This window comes from Solenopsis invicta, chromosome 1 (assembly GCF_016802725.1).
Source record: "Solenopsis invicta isolate M01_SB chromosome 1, UNIL_Sinv_3.0, whole genome shotgun sequence".
NCBI classification, from domain to species: domain Eukaryota; kingdom Metazoa; phylum Arthropoda; class Insecta; order Hymenoptera; family Formicidae; genus Solenopsis; species Solenopsis invicta.
The window spans coordinates 24,235,675-24,252,668 of NC_052664.1; the positions used below are offsets into that span (position 1 = coordinate 24,235,675).

The window sequence follows — 16,994 nt, forward strand, 5'->3', positions numbered from 1 at the left end:
CGAGATCTGCTTCGAACAATAAAATTTCATGTTTTATCTCCACGTGCCGTGAAAACGTTTCTATTTATTCCGATTTTATCATATCGTCTTTCTCCTGGAAGACTACCCCGTTTTACAAAACGACTTTATTTCAACGCACTTGTGAGAATTCACTGTGCATTTCTTATCATTGGTAACAGATGCTAAAATAGAATTTTGTATTTCTTTAAATAAACGTATCTCTTTATAAATTTCCATCGCGATATTTTTATAAACAGAATATCTTTGTCACGGTAATATAGACGTTTAATGTAATTACAGTTAAACTGTTATATTGTACAATAATTAAACTCTTTGATGGAAATAGAGGAAGTACGCGCGTAATGCATGAAACGTTATAAATATTTATTTGCTCTGGAATTATACAAGAAATCGCAATAAATCTCGCGCACTTTCGCGCGCGCCCCGACTTTATTGTTGTATTGATTTATCTTGAAGTTTATATGCAAATGCGCGAGATGAGTGAAACCGCGACGCGCGTGTCCTCCACTGAGGAGAGATACCATGCAGGACGAAAGTGTTTGCAAATGAGCTGACTTTATTGCTTCGCGCTTTGCAAAGGAAACAGTGCATGTCGTATCCGTGCATCGGCACTATTTTTTTGCCGTACTCTCGACACGATTTTGTTCCTTTTAATTATTTCTTCATTATCGCCGCGGTGATCCAAAAGCTTGAAAGATAATGCATCATTATCTAACAAGTCGGGCTAATTAGCGCGCATCGGAAACAACGGAGCAGTGTGAAATAAGAAAGTTGCATTTAAACGAGACGAAATAAAATTAACTTTACGTCGAATCTTTATTATAAGCTTCGTATTGTCTTCACATTTCGTATTTCTCACGAACATGCTCCCTTGTGAAAATTTTTTTTTACAACGTTTGTCAATACACTTCTCTCAAGGGAAATACACGACGCGCTGTCATGTTTCTCGTCGACGGATCTCTGCAACAATTTTGAATTTAACTTATCTAAATAATTAAATTATCTAAACAATGACTCTCGCGCCAAACTTGTTACGACTTCTTGAACGTGAAAGTGTTAAACGAAAAAAAAAAGGAAACGACATAAAACGTTTAAAGTTTTTGTCTCGCAGCAGTTTGCGACCCGTAGATTCAAAGCACAGACTTAAACGCGCGAACTTTACTTCGCCGGTTTACGTTCGGCGGTGATTGCGCGGCGCGCGGCAATATTCGTCCCACAATGTAAAATTAAAATCCAAGTACGCGCATGCCGTGCACTGTCACGCGCAGGCTATACAATCGTGAAAAACGTGCCGCCCGCCCGCGTAAATTGCCCGCCCCGCACGCATTGCGAACAACATTTGCTGGGACTCGCTGAACAAGTTTGTGAGATTTTATTTTGTTAAACGGCACGGGGCCTTATTATTTCGACGCGTGTGCGTTTGTGCGTGCCAACGATCGCCGTATCGTATCTTCGCTGTGGAAAATGTGAAAATATATAATTTTACGATATAATATAATTTTCATATTTAAACACATGAAATTATGATAAACTCTCTACTTCTCTTTATCTCTCTCCGGGATATTGTGCATTACTGACGAAACGCATGTCTTCATAAATATTCTCTCGTAACCATTATGACGAAGGGAAATGATATTTAAATTCTTAAACGATGTACGTATAAATCTCAAACTCGTACATTCATAATTTTCTTTGTTAAATTAATTGTCTTTATCGAATGCCTTCAATATTACAGAAATATAGGCGTGTCCCACGTGAAAGAAAGAAACCGCAAAATATTTTACAAGTGTTAATATAGATGTTAATATGGATAGGTGATCGTGTAGCGTAAAAATTCAGGTTGAAATTCACCTGAAATAATATTAAAGTTTAATTGATCACCACTTGTCGGAAGGCGAAATGGCAAACCACCGAGAGTGCCTTGCCAAAACTATAGAGCATGCATCAAATAGCGATCACGATTTTCGGTCATGAAAGATCAACTTGGGAGAGGGAAAAATATAGATGTTACATGTGTGTGTATAATAAATTAAATTTAATTAGCTTGAAGAGAGATACATCACAATAGCGTAATTTTTTAATAACCCAAATGTTTCTTACATATTTGCATCTCAAAAGCAAAATATTTTTATTAAAAAAATTTTGTTTTCTCTTGAAGTCTCTTCTCCTTTATTGTAAAAGCTGTGGCAAAGCTTCCCTTCAGAATCAACGAACTTGGGAAAGAAAATATCTAAAATAGATAAAATTTTATTTCTCTCTCTCTTTCTCCTTCTTTTTCTTTTCTCGAATGGATCCGCATTTGACTGCAGTACTCGACGAGGACGCGCGCGTCTCGCCGCATGTTGACGCATGTCCTTCCACCATCCTTGTCCCTCCGACGCACGATCCTCTCTCTTTCGTTGGCATTGTGCTCAACGTAGGAGCCACGTCGTCTGGGAACGGGTGTCAAGGGCGGCAGCAGACCAGAAGGTGTCTGCTGGGGTTGGCTCCGCGGTGCACACACAATCGATATAGCCACTAAGTTCATGGTGCGTCAGCCGCCGCGCCAACCACCACCCGCCCGTTGCTGCCGCCGCCTTCATGCTGCTTTTCTTTCGCCTTATTTTTATATCTCTAAAGAGAGTTTCTTCTTTTTTGTTTCTTCTGTATCGAGAGTTCAAGAGAGACATTTCGGATATTAATCTCGCTTACGTGATAATATAGATAATATAAATTGGGTAGATGTAGGTCAAATTTGGCAGGCCATGGTACTACTTTTTTCAACTAGAACTTTTATAAATTTAGAATGTTTTATTGTAAACTAATAGTAATAGATAGCTTTACTAATAATATCTAAAATACAAGACATTGAGATAATTGATGCTTTTGTGAGTATTGTTAATACGAAAGTTAATTAAAAACGATTAACAAATTTATATACGATCATGTTTTAATTTAATACAATAATTAAATTAAAACATGATTGTACATAAATTTTAATTATTGTATTAAATTAAAACATGATCGTGTACAAATTTTGCAACACATTTCTTTAAAACTTAAACTAATCGTGATAAACACATTTTTTTTTTAATTCTACTAAAGATTTCGCGCGAGATTTTCTAATTCCGCTCATGTTTCGTTTAAATTTCAAACTAAATTCCGCGAATTTTTTTCATGTTGCGGCACGCAACAGGAGCGCAGTATCCGAGCGATGAGGTGTAACCATAAAGAGGCGACCCTCGTAAAAGGTATCATGCCGAAAACAACGTGCCGCCGAGGTTGAAAGCCGATCTTTAAAAGGACTGTCGTAAAACGCGCAGTTTCTAGATAAATGAAGCTTTTATACATATGCTAATCTACGGATTAACGCGCGAAAGATAGAGAGAGGTGATATTTATCATGACTTGATCCTTCCTCGGCAATTTATTTAATGTCGACGTGCGGCGAATATTCCACTAAAGCTTGTTGCAGAATGATGCGAACGCATTTTCTGTGGTTTATTCCTCTTAATAAGTTTTTAACCTTTTGAGTCCCATGCTAATTTCCCAGGCGTAAGTTCTTAAGTGGGGCGAGCTGCTGATCTCAAAAATGTTTCCGTATATTTGCATGTTTATGATATAGTTTTATTAAAATATAGTAAATAAATGTACGAGAAAAAGGTTCATTGAAAAACTGAAATATTCAGTCCGATACGATCAACTAAACATTGAGTCAATTTGATAACTATTTAGTTGCATAAAAAAATATTATAGTTCATTCATATCAACCATTAAAATTTTTCTTTAATTACGAATCAACTAAATCATATTTAGTTCAACTAAAATATAAGAAATTAAAATATCGGACTAAATATTTTAGTTTTTCGACAAATTTTTTTCTCAGTGTATCAATGCGTAAATATATAATTCATCATTATTTAGTTTTATTTATATGTAGATTTCTATTTATATGTCTTACAATTAAGATTTTTAAAACTATAATTGTAATAACGAAACAATTATAATCTTGTACTGTTCATCATTTATGGGGCGAATGGCTCGCCCCACTTAGGAATTGAATGGTTAAATAATATGAATATAATTAATAGAACAAACTTTTATAATTTACTCGTATGAAATCCTTTTCATCGTACTAGGTGATTTTATGCTTTAAATTGTAAAAAGTTATTCATGCGATGTGTGTAATTTTAAATGCAAAATGTTTCTCACGAAGAATGCTGTTCCGCATTATTAAAGCTGAAGTCACAAGGGCTTTACCGCGCGCGTATTTCCGAGTAAATTGCTCGTCAATCACCGGACTATAACTCATCTCAAATTCTGACAGCCTATAAATTTTATTATAAAATTCATCGTAGTTTATATTATTTTCTAATATCGTGATTTTGCTACGCGAAAATATAAAATTTCGTAGAATTTAAAATATTGTTGAATTATTTACTTATCTCGTAACTCTGAACATAACGCTTTTCCCTTAAAAAAACCTACAGTATTTTTACATCGTTTCATATATCATGTTTACACATTAATTATTATCGATTAAATAAATTGTACGGCAAAATAAAATGTTATTTGGTCGCTTCTCTTACAGACGTTGCAAAACTTGACGATTTTTGCGATAATCTTTCGTTTGAAATGCATAGTGCGAATGCATAGTCGTTTAGTTTATAACGTCGTTTTACAAATTATCGCGAATAACATCTTATAATTGCTATAGTTGCTTTAGACACGGGGCGGCATACGATTGGTGTAAATGTGGCTTGTCTAGGATCTCAGGGCTTTAGTCTTTAATGATTCAGAAGGCACTTAAATTAATTGGCCTCCTAATGTTAGGAATCAGTGGAGTTAAACGATATAATAAGGGGCAACAAGCGGCAATAAGAAACGAGGAAAATTATAATAGCATGTTATCAACGTTTTCCTTAGGTTGGGGAAATTCTGCGATGTTCTCGCTTCCGTTTCGGTATACATTTTCAGATGTTTTTATTTATACTTATATTTATATTTATTCACACTATAGTTCTAATCGTTTTTTTTTTTTTTTTTTTCGAAAATGGAATAAGAAATTGATAGATATACGAAGCATCGTACTTTTATGGCTCGTTTCGTCTCTTTTAATCGTACGATTAATATTTTATGTCCAATATTCGATTGAAAAAGGTTCCCCATCGCACCATGGAGAAACACAACTTTAATTGTTAAACATCTTTTTAAGTCTTTAGAGAAAAGTATTTCGATTAAGGGAGCCAGTTCATTGACCTTGAAATATGTTGCCAAGATCATGATTCTGAACAACTTTGAAGAAATTTTAGCCCACGGTCAATGTTTACTAAAAAATGATTAGTATTTTCCAATGTTATTAGAATATTGATGAAACAAAGATTTATGTCGTAATTCTAGATGTTATAATTCTTTTTAAATAGGATAAAATTAATCTATCGTTTAAACCATTAAATAACTCGTATCAAAATTTACTATTATAGCGATGTACATTTAGATGCATATTAATCAGATTGAAATAAATTCTATCATTAGTCTTTTTTAAAAAAGTAACGGTATTTTCATTGTAAAATGCTCTCTCAGAATAGAATTAATTGTCATTTGAGGCGTTAAGCAGTTTATACAATGAATAATAAAATGCATGTAATAGATTATTTATCAAAACTAAGCGGAAACATAAACAGAATATATAATTTTATCACGGTACACATTATAACGGTATACTCATTTCGTAGTACGTTAAATATTTCGTGGTAATGAGACTGGGTCAGGCCTTGATGTTCGTTTTCGTTAATGTACGCTGCTGATATGCAAGGCCGTTGTATAGTCGTGTTGTCATTTGCGCGGCAAGACCTGTGTCAGCAGATAGTGACACGTGCCTCCCCGTGTTGCATCGCTTTATCCATCGATTGTGTCAATTATCGGGAAACATCAAACGCGATTATTTTCTGCAAACTGTTAGTGATTAATCCGTGTCGTTTTAACTTCCACGAGTAACAATTTTAAATATATTGGCTATTTATCAAAATAAATATTTTTCGTGATTTATTTGTGTCACTTAGGAATTGAAACAATAAGGGATGGTGATTGTGGATTAGCATCAAGCATCGCGCTTTGAACTGTTGAACATGATTTACATATTGCTGCTAATGTATGACACGGAGTTATACGAATCACTAGATGAAGGTACTAAGGAATGTAATAAATCAGTTATTAGTAATATACATAACTCACTGAATTTTTATGATCGAAACATCGATCATCACACAAAATCGATTGTATATTTTTTAATGATTATATTTTTAATATTAATTCAATTACTATCTTAATTAATAACTTAATTTTTTTTAATATATAATATTAGAAATTATTTTTAATTTTTAACCTATTATAACTGATTACAGACGCAATATTGCGTGTAAGAAACGAGTCGACTTGAAGTTAAATAGTATCGTTTTTAATAAGCACAGTCTTAATTAAATCTCCATTTTATTATTTCCTATATTTTAAATAACGTTAATTGCATCCTGTGAATTTGATTTTTGTGTATCATTTGTGAATTGTTAATTAAAATCGTTTGTTATTTGAGATGTTGTTTGTCATGCTAATCTGCAAGATTCACATATGTCGCACAGGTAGAAATTTCGTATTTTTTTTTGTATTTACTGATCGCATTTCGATGGAATATTCCATCGTTAAAAATTAACGTAGATGGAACACCTGAGAATGATCTGACATAAATATTGAAACATGTGATCTTGTTATTTTAAATTTTATTGTTAAATAAACAAAGTCGTTAGCAGTTACATCCGGCTAGGTTTGTACGCTCCTTTGTTATATGTATGGTATATATTGTGTAATATTATTTCAAAATTATATATTTAATAATATTAATTAATATTATTGGTCATATAATTTTGAAATAGTATTAGTTCTTTTAAACCGTAGTTCACAAATGGCTCTAAACATTTCATGAATTTCATGGCTGTTTCATATCCCCTTCCTTTAAACGTATTGGCTGCAAATAAAAGGATAAATTAAAATTGTTTTATGATACTATAAATTAAATGCACATAATATCTTACATTGCGTATGCATGTAAAGCAGAGTTGTATATGTTTGAATAATATATTATATATGTATATGATTATATAATTATTATTAAACTTACATTCTTTTCTATTTTCTTCTCTACATTGATGGATTATCTTTACCCATTTAGCTATTATATCATTGCTGCCGCGAATGAGTTTCTTTCTATAGATTATGCCTTTATCCCAGTTTATTCCACCTTCTTCATCGACCTAGAATTCAATATGTGTAATTAAATTAAAAATAGTTAAAAAAAAAAATATATATATATATTAAAATATAATATATATATTAAAAAATATATATATAAAATTAAAATATAATGTTACGTCGATATTTTTGTGTGTAAACAACTACAGCGATCTCTAAAACATTTTTTAAAAATCTGCACAGAAAACGAAATTTACTTTTGCAACATACATTTTCGATTTCCGGTGAAGCACATAAAGAAAAAAATATAATAAATAAAATGGTTAAAAAATTTATATATTTAAATAAACTATTTATATGATCACTTATATATTGCGTGGTAAACGATAAATAAATTTATTAATATATCTTTTATTTTTTAATCTAGAAAGATTAAAAAAGACAAAATATTTAATTAGTCTCTTATTTCTTACTCCATACATACTATTCTAATAGTGCAAATTATTTGATAATTATCTGTTTAATATAAATTTTTTTAGAGATTTTGAAAGAGATGTTAATTTAACGGAATGTGTAAACTGTATTTAAGTAATTCTGGTTTATTAATTCTCTCTCTTTTTCTCTTTCTCTCGTATATTGTGTATATTGTGTATATAATATATTTACGTACCAAGTTTTTCTTTTGGATTAAACAATAGAGTGTCTCGGGAGTGGCGATCTCTAGAATATATGAATTATAAATTTCTAATAACACAATTTCAAATGCATAAAACAATATACATGTTACTCTTGGCGAATTGCTTTCCAAAAGTGATTTTGTCTCTAATATAAATTTTTTAAAACTAGCACTTTTTCTTTCCCGTTTGTGTTTTCTCTTTGTTTTTCTCAGAAATTCAGTTACTGATATAGTAGAACATACATATAAATTTATAAAATTAAAATAATATAATACAGTATAATAATGCAAAATTTCTTATAATAACAAAAAATATATTAAATAATTTAGAATGTATCAAATATTATGTAACATGTTTATTTTTGTGTATTAAAATATTATTTTTTATTGCATTGTAATTAACTGTTTAATAGTATGAAATATATAATAACGAGAATAAAATTATATTGAAAATTGTACTGAAAATTACAAGATACGATTTTTTTATATAATTAATACTAAAGTATAAAATTATTAACCATATTAATAAAATATTTAATAATTATTAATATTTTATTGATTATTTAATTAAAATACTTACCCGATATATTTAATTCCAAGGCGCATTCCTCCAGTGTTTTATAAAAATCAATTACTTCTTTTATATCAAATATCTCTGATATTTTTATAATATGATCGAGTATATTACCTGCCGACTGAAATCCACAAAAATGATTAATTTTAAAAGTATTATTTTTGTTATATATATTTTATATCACTATTTACTATATTATATCACTACATTATAATAACATATTTTTAAGGCTTGATGCTCTCATTGTATTACGTCTATTGATTGTACAACATCAGAAAAGAAATGACATACAATAAATTAATTCCTACGTACATCTATAATTTTTAATTTTCTTTTAAAAACAATAATTTCGTAATCCAGAAATTTGTAAAATATACAGCAAACACATTTTTTAATTGTAAGTAAAGTAATTTAAGGCTGTTAAAAACATCTGTATAGTTCAACTGTTAAAAACTGTGATAGCTAAAATATATACCATTATGTCAAGAATGATTTTATATTTTTATTTAATATATTGAACAGATATCTTAGTTTACCACATATTTTACAGATTTTAAGATTACGAAATTATTGTTTTTAAAAAGGAGAACTAAAAAGTAAAGTTGTACGTAGTAATTTATTGCTTGTCATTTCTCACCTCTAACGTCGTACAACTAATAAGGCGGCTCGAGAGAGTTGAGTCATTATTTTACTTACAAAAAAAAGAGAACTGTCACGGGTGTCCGGCACCAATTTGATTTTCCTTGAAATATGTTGTTAAACATGAAAATCTAAGAGACCCGTATTTTTTTATATTAGCGGAATCTTACGTTTAGGCGTACGTTCCAATTTTTTTCAGCCTAATAAAAGGTTCTTTTTTTCCAAATCCAACCATATGTAATAAAATTTGAAAAATTTGAAAAAACTTTAGTTGGTGGGGATATTTCGTTAAACAAAACAAAATTTTTTTTCTCTACAACTTTACTTACTCTTTAAACCGTATAACTTTTGTTAAAAAAAAATTTTTCTGTCTTTTGTACTTTCGACGATATTTGCTCCGAAAGAGAAATACCATTTTTTTTTCAAAGGTTGTTTTACCCTCTAAACGCGAGATTTCGCCGATATAAAAAATACGGGTCTTTTAGATTTTCGTGCTTAACAACATATTTCAATGAGAATCAAATCGACGCCGGACACCCGTGACAGTTCTCTTGTTAGAAAGTAATTGAATGCATTTGTTCCGTACAATGACTTCGAAGCTTTTATAGTAAAATAGAGAACTCTCCGCGTACGGTTTAATATCTATACGTATTACAATAAAGAAATTCTCATAAAACATATCCATATTATATACCTTAGTTTCATACTTGCTTTTTTCTAAATTTTTGATCAATGAATAATAATTAGTGCATTAGAATTATTTGGAAACGAGGATTTGTTGTTAAATATTAATATAATATATTTTAACGATTTTTAAATGTAGAATTTAAATAATTTTTTGGATATATAATTTAAATAAAATATTAAAATGAAGCTCAAAAAGATATTTATGCATTAATTAAATTTTTTACACACAAGTGGGAAAAGAATTATTAATCATCACTAATTGTCAATACTCACAACGGCAGCTAATATACATGCAACGAATATTAGAGTCTTCATTCGTTTAATTCGTTTGAACTGCAAATCGATAACTGACGATTGATGTTTTAAACACGATATATATATGCATATGCGTATTCAATTTGACTATAGATTACATAACAGATTATATTACGTAATTATATAATGCGCAAGGTTTGTATGTTTATCGCGTACTTTGTATAAACAGATGTGCAAATTTTTCCATTGGCGTAGATCATGTTCAATTCCAACACACTTGTATAAACAAGTGTGTTGGAATTCTCTCGCTACGTGTGTATCAAAATGCACCATTTATTTTATGAAAAGTTATCATTTATTAAGTACAAAATTTATACATCTCTTATGCGAAGCAAATAATTCTGGATTAAATTGGATTATAATGGTTCTCTTTATTTTACAATTTCTTTTTCTTTTTTTTGTCAAATTTTATATTTTATTTTTTAATTTTTGCTAAATAATTGTATGAAATTATTTGAGAATTCTTTTTAAAGTAAACAGAATTCTCGAATATAAATTAATTCTTTGCTTGCACTTTTTTCCCTTAATAGATATAAAACATTTAAAGAATAATTCTTTAACACTTACTTTGAAAACTCGTTCAAACAGAAATATTAAAGTTACAAAGTTACACAGCAATTATTTTTAATAAATAGAATTCTAATACAAATTTTTTATTTATATATGTTTACAATACTTGCGAATTATTCAGTTATAATCGATATTTTCGAAGAACAAAGTGCATACTTAATATCTAACCAGATTAATAAACACGTCGTCTTTCTTTTTTTTTTTTATTATAATGATGTAGAGTACATGAACGATTACTAATGTTCACTAATGTTCACTAATGTTCAAGATTGATCTTATTTATAACGACGTTGCCTTTAAAAACTTACAATTGTAAAAAAAGCACGACAGTGCTATGTGATAGAGTGAGAAAACGTTTGCGACTTCTTAGAGATACGACGCGGATAAGGCTTAAGAGAACTTAAAAAAAAAAAAAAAAAAAAATCCAAGCTTACCCACCATGATAGATCACATATTCGTTGCGCCGCGGATAAATCGCGAACGCAGGCCGTGCACTTCTTCTACGCCCTAGTACCTGTGGGCCGAAAATAATTAACGACCTTCTTACATCATCCGCTCTAAGAGCCTCGCTCGATTCCACTTGGGTATTACGCCCCCGGCGAGAAACATACAACTAACAATAACGGCGGGCAATAAAACGCGGCGAGAAACCGTGTGATATAGCGTTCCAGGGTAAACGAAGAACGGAACGCCTTACGCGGCTGCAAATCGCCGTGATTCATGTTTGCTTTTGTCAGATCGATGATCTCGTGACTCGGCTGTGCGCGCCGATCGATATTTCTCGAAACGCATTCGCGTACTTTACTGCCGGGAGTTCTACCGAAAACCATTAGAAGGGAGAACCATATTTTTGCGTCGAGCGTGCTTGTCTTTCTTGACTTTTTTTTTGTTGCGTGTTCTTATTTTATTTTTTTTACATGGAAGTAGGAAGCGTAGTTACACGTGCGACATCGAAAATAAAAATATGCGCCGTTCCGAGCCAAATGCGTATGTGAACATAAAAAATACATTTTCCCGGGCAGTGCGGATCGCAGAAATATTGTGTTATAGGTGAATGTATAAAGCTTAGTTTTCTTCATGTAAATATGAAAAAAGCTTTCTATATTTTGCCTAGTATTTTTTGATTTATTTTGTGTCAGCGGTAAAAATGTTCTTAACAGTAACGGTATGAAATGCAAATTTAATTAAATATTTCTATACTTTTTTCTTAAAAAAAAAAGATGTTCTCTTGCATAAGTTTAAAAAGTATGCGATCTTTTCACTCAATGAGTACATTTAAATCTTGAAAAATTAAATTTACAAAATAAAGATGAACTGCATGACTAATACAATTTTGTCTATTTAGTAAACATAAGTAAATGATACACAAGCAGTACGTTTGTATGTCGCACTATTTACACTATTTAAATCAAATTAGCAGTAGATGCGTTTATGTAGATATATTTATGTGTGTGTTTAAACACACACACATATATACACATCCATAAAATACGTAGCATTCACCGTATTTCCAAAATCACTATACATTTATGCACTATTTAATGTACGGATTATTATTATATTTCGGAATATTCCAAGAAAAAAGACAAGCCCCTATTTTACGAGTTATTCTCCGTTTTTTAATGGCAATGATTTTTGTTTATTTTTAAAATAAAATAAATATAATTATTGTAGTATTTTGTAGTTTCATCTAACGTACTGAGCTTTGAATAGGAATAATTTGAAATAATTTTAAGATGAAAGGTATCCTAATTAAAAGTTTGTTTTCTGTGAATCATATTTTTGTAATTTCCTTCTCTTTAACACAGTTATTATTGTAATAATTAATTACAGACATTATTAAAATTAATTTTAATTAATTAATTTTAAAATTTATACAAAAGTACGTCACATTTCACTTATGTTTATTAAACATTTTTATAAATGCTACATACAAATATATAAATTAAGAAGAATGTTTTCCGTTTTTTCTCTGGCGTTGCTAGCCTTTTTTTTGTACCATTATGCTTTAGGTACACATAAACTGTATTAATAAAGTGCGTTGAAATATGTAGGAAGCAAATAGTTCCCGTTAACGATTATCACGGAAAAATAATCTCGTTATCAATCATAGCTTGATCATTCGACTCAGCGGAGCAGAGTAATTGCCAATACATTCATGACAACTTTCTTGAAAGGTCGTTAAAATAAGGCCTACGAGCGAGCGATTGTTGATCAATCGATCGATCTGCGCGTGAACGGGCGCGCATGGCCGAAATCAATGTTCTGGAAACCCGTTATCAGCTTTGTTCATAATTTTGCGTTTATTATATGCAGCGAGTATACTCACCTGCACAATTAAGGAAGCGTATGGCGGCACGTGTAAGCAAATGCATTTACGCAAAATCGCGGCACGTGTAAGCAAATTTTACACGATTTTCAGCGATATATACCGCGTCGATAATCCATCAACGCGTTAATAGCTTGCGCCTATTATATTGAATTGACGTGCAATAATCGTTAAGTCCCATAATTGAGTCCTACTCGCTTTTCACTCTTTTAAGACATTTTGACTCTGTTGAACGTTCAGCTTGTTTTCGCTAAGTGGACGAATTGATAACTTGATTTTGCAATCGCAACACACACATATTTATTTTTAAAAATTTCTAAATCAATTTTAAGACAATTAATCCTACTTTTCTCGTTTTTCTCTTTTACATACATTTATGCTTTATTCGCTGAATATCACGTGTACTCTAAATGTTTTAGAATTATTAGTATTTTTCGAGATACAAATTATATATTATTTTTTCAAGGCTTGCTATAATTTACCATAATGTATATAATTATATATAATTTATATATAATTTATATATAAACAAGCATGTTCTTATATAAAAATTATAATTACTATGCACTACTTTTCTGCCTTTATTCATAAGTTATTTAGAATTATTGTATTAATTTTAGACAGACATTATTATATTTTAACAATCTTAAATAATATCTTAAAATAAAAAATTAGTATTATTTAGTCATCAATTAAACGATCATTAAATTATTGTTGGAGAAATACAGTTTGGCTGTTCTATCCATGTTTTCGATTAAATTCAAGTATACATCTCACCTCGGAGAACTTTGATATCATTAGCAATCACATTGCGAATATATTATTCGTGCTCATCGATTAAATGATAACGCCACAATGTCCGATATTAATTCCTGCGAGCGCATGTAGCGCAAGAAAGGGAATAACGAATCGCATAGCAACAGGAGTACATCATCTCGCGCTTTTTTTCTAGACACTTTGTATCGTGTGGCGCGCACGGTGGTATTCGGTTTCCGCGGGACGGATGTAGAAAATATAGGGACAGTTCTCTCGTGTGCGTGCAGCGTTTGAAAATTTATTGCTCCGTTGGAGCTTGCTCGGGCCGCAGCTATGGAAGCGCCCAGAGTATCATTCGGAAAAGAGTGTCCCTGATCGTCGCAATGGCGGAGGGGGATAAATGGACGGAATGAGAGAGAGAGAGAGAGAAAGAGAGAGGGAAGGGAGTTGGTTCTAGGTACCAATAATGAAGGTAACAATGTTGACCTCGCGGGTCAGCGGACTTCGCAACGTGATCGTTAACTTCTCTCTGTCTCCGTACCGATCTCTCATGCTCCGTCCTTCCGTTTCTTTCCGTTCCCATTTCTCTATCCTTCTCCCGTTTTCGTCGCGCTTGGTCCCTCTCTCTGTCCGATCACTCCTTTTCCTTCCACCGCAACACGTTTTCTTCTGTCTTTTTCATCCTCGTTCCATCGTCCATTGGTATCCTCTCCGTTCCCGTTCGCGGTGGAAGCGCTAGGCGGAACCCCGTGGGTTCTATAATAAGACGTATCCCTATCGTGTACCGTCTCGTACTGCACGTGTACCTGATTCCGCGATTGGTCCGTACCCCGCAATCTGCCTCGTACGTGATCTATGCTTCGTCCTCTCGCCTGCTTACCTTCCTCTTTCGCTCTATCCGACCGTATCTCGTTGCCGCGCGAGTGAAAAAGGGCGTATGCAAATCGCGACGCAATTAAGAGGGGTAAAGCGCCGACCAGGGGTCTCAATATCCACGGCGCAGTGGGATTTTATCAGCGTCCTATACCTACACCGATACAACTTTTGACCACGCAACGCCTCCGGTTCGATAGAGAATTTCAATATTGACCTTTTTCTCTGTATCGTCACTGTGAGAAAAACAAGACTTTTAAACTCTTGTCACGTATTCCCCCCCCCTTTTTAACTAAAAGTACGACCTACGCTGTAAATATTTTTCTAGTTAACCACTTTTTTTTTAATTCCAATATGCTTAGTTATATTTGATACGTTATTTTTCACAACTATGTTTTCACCGAAAGCTTTTATATACTCTATACAATTTTTGATATGTTAAAAATTTATTATTCTTGATATTTCCTGTACTCTTACGGCTAATATATATTTTTTTTACTTCTTGTTTCTTGCTTTTTGCCTCTTCGCGCAATGTTTTATCGAAATTGAGACAAAAGTTGACCAACTCCGAAAGAGACAAGATATATGTTTGTCGATAAGTAAAGTAGTACGCGAAGAGGCAAAAGGACAATAAGCAAAACGCAAGAAGACAGAAAGCAAAGAGCATCTTGTAAATTAGCTTTTAAGATGCGCGTCTTCAGACATGTTTTTGTACAAACACGAAATGTAATTATTAAAAAAGGATTAATCAAACGAAACTCGATCTTAAAATAAATACACAAGTATATATTAAAGAAAAACAAAAAGAAGCGAAAGTTTTTGTCTTGGCATGAAAATAGAATGTTGAATATGAATTATATGCATATTGCGAGGAAAGAGTTAAAATGGGAAATAATAAGTTCGTGATTCGCTTGTATAGGCCGGAAATATTCCGGTTATTTGCATTTCTCCCAAAGGATGCCACTTGTCTCGTGGGATTGGCTCGAGCGAATGGCTTGAAAGATCGAGTATTTGCGGCTGTGCAACAACGAGAGGTCGCGACGGGAGAGGGAGGGAGGTGTTTGTGACGGTGGTAGTAACGCGGAGCCGCAGGGAAACACGAGGGTGAGGGAAACGCGAGGGAAATACAGACACCGTCGTAATTTAGCCCGAGATTTTTTTTTCCTCGTGCCCTGCGCTCGCGGTCGTCTTTTCTTTCGTTCTACCGTCGCTTGCCGGGCACACGGGGAATCGTTTCGCGTTATCTCCTCTCCGACAAGTTCGCGTGACCACGAGCGAAATGAAAATGGAAATGCCGTTACGATATTTAAATTGAGAGATGTCAGACGGCGCTTCCGAGCGACGCGGAAAATAACCCTGCGAGCTGCGGCGGCAAAGTGGAAAATCTGCGGGCGTTTACGGTAACTCGTGCGTTTCCGAAGAACCCATCTTGCAATTTGCGCTAGCGTAATGTTCATGTAAATTTTTGCGATTTACTTTAAACGAATTTTTCTCGAAATTAAGCGCGACGAAAAACCAAGTGGTTGGCTGAAAAATTCAAGCCGAGAGAAATTACATTTGCTGACGCGATTCGTAGAAGGGTTTTCCTTACCGTTGCTCGTCCTGAGCGTCAAGTTTTTAATTAATTCATCGTTGTACGATGAGATACAGTCTGACACTACAGAAATTAACAGAGTGATTTATTATCTTAAACACAACTCGGATATAGACACTTGCGTCGTCTGAATTTTTTCGCCCTTTTCCGTATCTTTTATTTATCGTCCAGAAAGGAACGCACAAATCAACTTGTAACGTGGTTATTCCGTTTATTACGTAATCTTACACGCGTTTTATCGATTGCACATTTTATACTTGGCATGTGTAAATTTAAGCATGGAATGTGCTGTGCAATTAGGTCAAGAATTTCCGATATTACGCCGTATTAATACGGTAGTCCGTGCAACGCCCGACTGACCATAAAAATTTAATTTTTAATTTTCAATTAATGGAAGGAAGCATTCGCAATCTCTCAAAGAAGACGATGTATATAAGAGGAGAAAAGCTTCGGGCGAAGAGTACTCGAGGCTGTGCGAGGCTTCACGTTTAATTGCATGCGGAGATATAAAGGGGGTAATGAATCTTTTAAAAGTCTAGAAAAGTTTCGGACTGTATTCCAAGAATTTATGGGTGATCAAGATTTAAGACTAGAAATTTTTAGCGGAGAGAGTTTTTATGTTATGAGACGATTAAAGAGCTCTTTTTACTATTTTTCTTGTGCGCTTATAATAATTTTCGTGTGACATTCGACACGCCAATTTGCAAATAATTTTATCAACAAGTAAATGTCAGACATGC

The 16,994-nt window shown here is 32.7% G+C and overlaps 2 protein-coding genes across 2 annotated transcripts in view; one reads left to right on the forward strand and one right to left on the reverse strand.

Moving 5' to 3' along the window:
* Positions 1-16,994, forward strand: part of LOC105202090 — a 152,938-nt gene that overhangs the window by 34,995 nt on the left and 100,949 nt on the right. The window lies entirely within an intron of this gene.
* Positions 6,756-11,091, reverse strand: LOC120357549. The gene is made up of 5 exons (XM_039448246.1): positions 10,091-11,091; positions 8,498-8,612; positions 7,912-7,961; positions 7,171-7,303; positions 6,756-7,017 (listed from the first exon to the last, which is right to left on the reverse strand). Exons 1-5 carry the CDS (start codon positions 10,130-10,132, stop codon positions 6,890-6,892), a joined length of 468 nt encoding a protein of 155 aa, XP_039304180.1. The 5' UTR covers positions 10,133-11,091; the 3' UTR covers positions 6,756-6,889.

Bases quoted from the DNA above. Each gene is read 5' to 3' on its own strand.
- LOC120357549 (XM_039448246.1), bottom strand. From the start codon at position 10,132: ATGAAGACTCTAATATTCGTTGCATGTATATTAGCTGCCGTT. The intron at 8,613-10,090 runs GTGAGTATTGAC...TGTGGATTTCAG, and splicing joins CATGTATATTAGCTGCCGTT to TCGGCAGGTAATATACTCGA. The intron at 7,018-7,170 runs GTAAGTTTAATA...TTTTATTTGCAG, and splicing joins AGAAGAAAATAGAAAAGAAT to CCAATACGTTTAAAGGAAGG.